Genomic DNA, 5925 nt, shown 5'->3' with positions numbered 1-5925 from the left:
CGATCCAACAACCTGTACCAAATCAAACCACTACTTTTGCTTGGTGACCTATTGATTTTCTTTGTAAACACTAAGTGAGGTTCACCAATACGTTATCTGTTGTCATGAGCTCTCTAGACTTCACCTTTACTTCTTTAATTTTGTTCCGTACTTAGCAAATTTGAACATAGTCTCAGTCTCCAACCGTGTGTGTCTTGGTGCGCCCGCGATCCTCCCCACCACCGCAAGTCTTTTGACCCGGATTGTAGCTATCTTAATTGTCTGTTAGCCCCCTCGGGTCTTAAAGGATTAACAACTGTTTTTGCAATTAATAACTTCTGGTTCAATTACAGATTAATCTTTCTGGTAAAAGTTTACCCATGGTTGTAGTTCACTTTAACTGGACAATTTGTGTTAACTGTTGTGCATCCCACGGATACGCCCTTATAGGTGTCTTGTGTTAAAAGCGTAATTTAGACACTCGGCAACATGGAAGCAAAAAATAGCAAACACAAAGAAGGCGTTGCTTGATTCGTTTGTATAATATCACTTTTAACAAAATCTAATAATAATCTCATACAAAATTATTAAAATGCAGATGAAAAATAATGATCGAATGAAAACATGTCCGGGAGAAATTACAATTATCGGAAAAAATTTACAAAACTAAAAAAATAACTACGTAGAAGAAGAGATTTGTTGAATTTAAAAAAAATTAAAAACCATCTTGGTTGAAAGTTTAAAAGTGCGACGACGTTTCGACGTTCGCTTAACTTCATTATGAAGTCAATAATAAGTGAAATGAGAACGAATATAAATGTAAAAGAATTCCTAGGAGACACGAATAACAAAGTGAAAATATGCAAATAACATAGTATTCGCTCGCAGAGTCACGTAAAAAGTTTGGCGCGAATTCTTTATAGTTAAATTGTTCAACAAATCTCTTCTTCTCCGTAGTTTAAAACGCGATAACCAACTGCATCTTTTCAGGCGACTTGAAAAATGCAGCATTCGTCACACAAAGTGCTAGGGAGCAATCGAATTTTCACGTCTCTGCCAGAATTTCAACCTCACTCCGACCTTTGCGAAGCTGGATGAAACCAAGTTGCAAAAATGGAACAAATCTGCTGAAAATTTCCAGAAACAAGCTATCAGCGAAGAGTTGAAATCAAAGCTGGTCCAGCTCAAGACATTAAAAGAAGAACTTCGCAACATCCATGATGAAATTCGCTCCAATTGATCAACCATCCGCCGCATTCCCATAATACGGATATTGTCATCACTACGAAAGAGTCAGTTTCAATCCCTGATGAAGACTCATGCTCAAAAATTGTCTCGCTTGACCTACAAAAAAATAGACGTCGACAAACATATTAACAACTTATCATCCTACCACCTATCATTCTTCAAGAAACTTGTCCTTTGCAGAGGACCACATTAATACAATTTGCAATACCTCAACAAACACCTCCTCGAGAGATTCAAGCAAGCTTCGAAAAGACTTATTGGAAATTGGAACCACTGCTTCCATCAGACTCCAAGAAAGACCTTGCCTGTACCACCTTGAGATCCATTGCTTTAAATTACATCGCAAGACGCAGTCCAACACCTGTCCACCTAAAGCCCTGTTGCAGGCCATCAACAATCTCAAACCCCGCGATGGCATACTCATCACCAAACCTGACAAAGGTTCCGGCGTTGTTGTAATGGGTAAGGCCGATTACGTACGGCTACTGTGCGACGCTTCTGTTCGTGATTCCACCAAATTTACCCAATGCAGCACTGAGCGTCAAAAAGTGCGTGGGAGACCACCTAAATATTATCATCCCTTGCTAGAAAAAGAGAATGAACAAAACATCAAGTAAACAGCATCTTGCCTAAATCACTCGCTGATGCACTCTGCCCAAAAGACTCCAGACCTGCCCACCTGTATGAGTTACCCAAGACACAAAAGCCTAAATTGTCTATGAGACCAATATTATCCGCAACTGGAACCTACAGCTACCCTCTAGCAAAATGGCTGGAAGAGAAATTAAAGCCTCTGTCAACTAATTCGTACACCATCAGCGATATCTTCCAATTCTCCCAAGATATCAGAAACATCTCTATTGATGTTGATCACATACTGGTATCCTACGATGTAACCGCTCTGTTCACCAATGTTCCTCAGTGCTCACGAAACCATCGCAATACTTGTGGAGAAACCTTTCAGTGACAACTGGTTCATGACACTTACGACCTAAACCTCACCAAAGACCAGCTTAGAGAATTGCTTGAGCTTGCAACTACAAACCAAGTTTTTCAACTGAATGGCACGCTTTACGAGCAGGTAGAAGCCGTGGCTATGGGTTCTGCCCTGGGGCCCTTATTGGTCAACACGTTCATGTGCTCTATAGAGGAAAAACTGGAAGAGAAAAACGAGCTCCCCTCTTTCTATAAGCGCTACGTGGACGACAACTTGACCATAATGCCTGACCTCAACGAAGCTAACATTTTCCTCGACAAATTGAACTCTTGCCACAGAAACTTGAAATTCACCATCGAGATACTATCTGTCTTAATGCCAACAAAAAGGATAGTATTCTGTTCAGCGGCTATCCTTTTTGTTGGCATTAACATCACTGAAAGTGGCAACTGCCTCGAAACATCAGTCTACAGAAAGTCCACAAATACTGGATTACTCCTGCCCTACCACAGCCATGTGGACAGACGTTACAAAGATTGCTTACTCACCACTATGATCCATCGTGCATATCAGCTATCACCTACTCCTACTGCGTTTCCTGCTGAATGTAACAAGCTCCGCTCTATTTTCCTCAACCTCTACTACCCAATTAATTTGATCAATTCAGCGATCAATAAGTTTTTGCATAATATCGACAACATCGATGCAGCCAAGAACACAAGAGATGACAGCTCTAACATCATGGTCCCACTTCCTTTTAAGAATCAACAATCAGCTAACTCTGTATGTCAAGAAGCAAATGCAAATTTTGAGCGCCGACATCGGTGTCCAAATTAAACCAGTCTTTCAGTCTAAGAAGATTGGCCAAATCCTCGCTCTAAAAGAAAAGCCCCCTATTGTCGACAATCAATGCGTGGTTTACAAATTTGAATGTGGCTGTGCGACGCAGATTATGTCGGGAGCACCGGCCGACGTTTACACCAGCGTATTAACGAGCACAAATACTCTGCAATCGAGAGGCATCTTGAGCAACACGGTCTATTGAAGACTGATTTGGTTGACAAGCAATTTTCTGTTCTAAAGAAATGTAGATCAAGGTTTGATGGTCTAATTTTTGAGATGTTATTCATTAAGGAATTGAACCCTGAGTTAAACACTCGGTGAGACTCTATTCGCCCCAAACTCTTTTACGTGACTCTGCTGGCGAATGCTTTGTTATTTGCATATTCTCACTGTGTTATTCGTCTCTCCTAGGGATTCTTTTACATTTCTATTCGTTCTCATTTTACTCATTATTGACTTGATAATGACGTTAAGCGAACGTCGAAACGTCGTCGCATTTTTAAACTTTTAACCAAGAAGGTTTTTAATTTTTTGCACTTTTCAACTTTATCGCAATTCTTTATAGTTAAATTGTTAAAAAAAGATAACTATTAAAAAAATAAAGCTGTTCACTGATTTCCTCAAAGGGACAATACTTTGGTAGGTTCAAGTCTCCATGAGAAAGAAAATCGTCTTCGTCGAGGTATTAAACGGCATCAAGTTTTAGATAACGATGTGGTACTTCAGACAGAGCTGTGTAATCTTGGCGCGGCCAGCTATTTCCTTAGTTCCTTCTGTTTTTCGATGTTTGGCATTTAACATGGCATTAACCTGTGAGAAGGAAAGAGGATTCAAAAGTCATCAGTGTGTTTTTTGTTTTGTTTTGCTTTTTGGAGTTATATTGATTGTCTCGGTTTTTTTAATCACATTAACTTCCAGTAGCCAGGTACTTACAAATTGGCCTCGGTAACCGTGGGCAGAATTTCTCTAGTTACATATCAAGATTAAAAAAACGGCTTCTCTGAACTGATAAAACAGTTCTTACCGCTAAATACGATGCAGTCAATACATGTTGACCACATTAAATCTAATGATTTTTAAACATAGTTAAAAACCTTTTACTTTTTGTCTCTTATACGTAAAGTGTTTATGAAACTTGTAACTCCATGAGAGTGTTTGGCGCCTCTCTTGCTGAATTATCTTTATTAATTATCAAATCTAACCGTCTTCTGGATTCCGTAGCACCCTAAAAAATGTATCTGAAGGTCATGGAAGCCTACACTCTTTTTTATCGAGAGGGACCAATTTTGCGGTCGAATTTGTAAGATTGAAACCAGATGTTTCGCTGCTAACCTGTTCTTGAGTATGAAATTTAGTTATGAGCGATCATGAAAGAAAGCTAAAGAAGTGAGTTTCAAATGAGACGAATTCTTAATTTATTTATATGTGTTATACGCCATTTCTATAAGTTCATGCACCGTCATAAGTGTCTGAATTAGAACGGACGAACGTGTTTAAGCCAATTCTGACCAATCAACTCGACCAACTAAATCGAATCAAACTACGAACTTTCAAGAACTTTATTCTTGTGTTCCGTTTTGCAACTGATTTGTCTGGTTATTGAGCATACGAGAAAGAATGTGAAATAATTTCTAAAACGCAAACCTTGGTGGTACAAGTTTCAGGTTTTCAACATGGTCCCAGATGGTGTTGTGAAAGAACCTATGTTGACGGATCCAAGGGAAGTGGCCGCCCTTGTAGCCAATGCGGTCTTTTCGAGATTTTTCAAGGAGCTAAACAACAACAACAAAAAATGAAGATATTGCTGTGAGTTTCTATCAATCGATGGTTTTTGGGGAAGAGACAGAGGGGATTTTTTATTAGTTTAAGACAAAAATTCACCCACTTAGTGATTGCACTAAAACTGGAACATAGCCAACTTTGGCCGCGACTTCGTTCTCAGGGTACCTGGGTGAAAAGCGGAAGAGAGACCCTACCAGGGCACCTGTTTCCTAATTTTGTATCATTTTCCTATTTTCTCTTCTGCTGCCAAAAGGCACAGTTATCAAAAGGCACAGTTATGTTACAGACTGCCCTTTCTTCACGAGGTGGAGAGCACCTGACCGTTGCGTGCCATTTATCAGGAAAGTTAACACGTACATGAAGGCACAGCTCTGCTGCATGGAGAGACAGATCACCGCTTGACACACAACTTTCGAGACTCAATGGATCTTGGTGAACAATGTTGAAGTGAAGATCTTCCATTTGTTCTCCAGTCTCAAATGGATGCTAAAAAAATACAAGTTTTTAAATTAGAATAGCTTGTTTGTATATTGTACCATTGCTGACCGAAGTGGAGTAACCCCTGACTACTTTCAACGACATTTTCGGGGATGTCTCGGAATTGGTTGGATAGTTCGCCCTGCTGTTCGGTGTGGAATATACCTTTACAATTATTGGTCTCTAGTCATACTACGCAAGCTCAATAACTCACTGAATAACGGACGAAAGAATTTATTGAGCGAAATAATTTTATCATGATAGGAAGCCATTTTGTTTCGCTTTGTTTGTTTGAAGAATATAAGTACTTTGTAAATGAAATGTCGCTGGTCAACAAGAGGATTAAATGCAAAAAAGTACAAAAACCCCCATTAACTTGTATGGTACTAAATAAATAAAGAATTATTGGTCATCGCATGCGCCTCTCAGAGATGACCAAGAGCCTATGGCTGGGAGCGTAAAACTTGATTGTATTTATGGAACGGCGTGTTTACAGACAGAGTTATTTTTAGATTGATCTTCCCGCGAAACCAGAGCTTTCCAGCCAATCCGGCACAAGTCTTGTATGAGAAGTTATTATCCATGGGAGTGAGAATGGCCACTTATGCAGGCCAAATCTTATTTAAGAACTCGTCTAAAAGTAGCTTGATGTCTGAAAA

General features: G+C 39.5%; 1 protein-coding gene across 3 annotated transcripts in view; it reads right to left on the bottom strand.

The window, feature by feature from the left end:
- Positions 1 to 587: 587 nt before the first annotated feature.
- The window catches only part of LOC137990673 (protein kinase C gamma type-like), a 31050-nt gene continuing 25712 nt past the window's right edge, over positions 588 to 5925 (bottom strand). For 2 of the 3 annotated variants that reach the window (XM_068835795.1, XM_068835796.1), the window contains exons 6-8: positions 5147 to 5275; positions 4652 to 4779; positions 588 to 3817 (exon numbers count right to left, since the gene is read on the bottom strand). In XM_068835795.1, coding sequence (XP_068691896.1) covers positions 3802 to 3817; positions 4652 to 4779; positions 5147 to 5275 — 273 coding nt within the window. In that variant the 3' untranslated portion in view covers positions 588 to 3801. The remainder of the gene's footprint in view (positions 3818 to 4651; positions 4780 to 5146; positions 5276 to 5925) is intronic. The other variant, XR_011121538.1, reaches the window with a different exon arrangement.

This window comes from Montipora foliosa, chromosome 2 (assembly GCF_036669935.1).
Source record: "Montipora foliosa isolate CH-2021 chromosome 2, ASM3666993v2, whole genome shotgun sequence".
Classification (NCBI taxonomy): Eukaryota; Metazoa; Cnidaria; class Anthozoa; order Scleractinia; family Acroporidae; genus Montipora; species Montipora foliosa.
The sequence above is the reverse complement of the archived record's forward strand: the minus strand, read 5'-3'. Positions and strand labels throughout refer to the sequence as shown.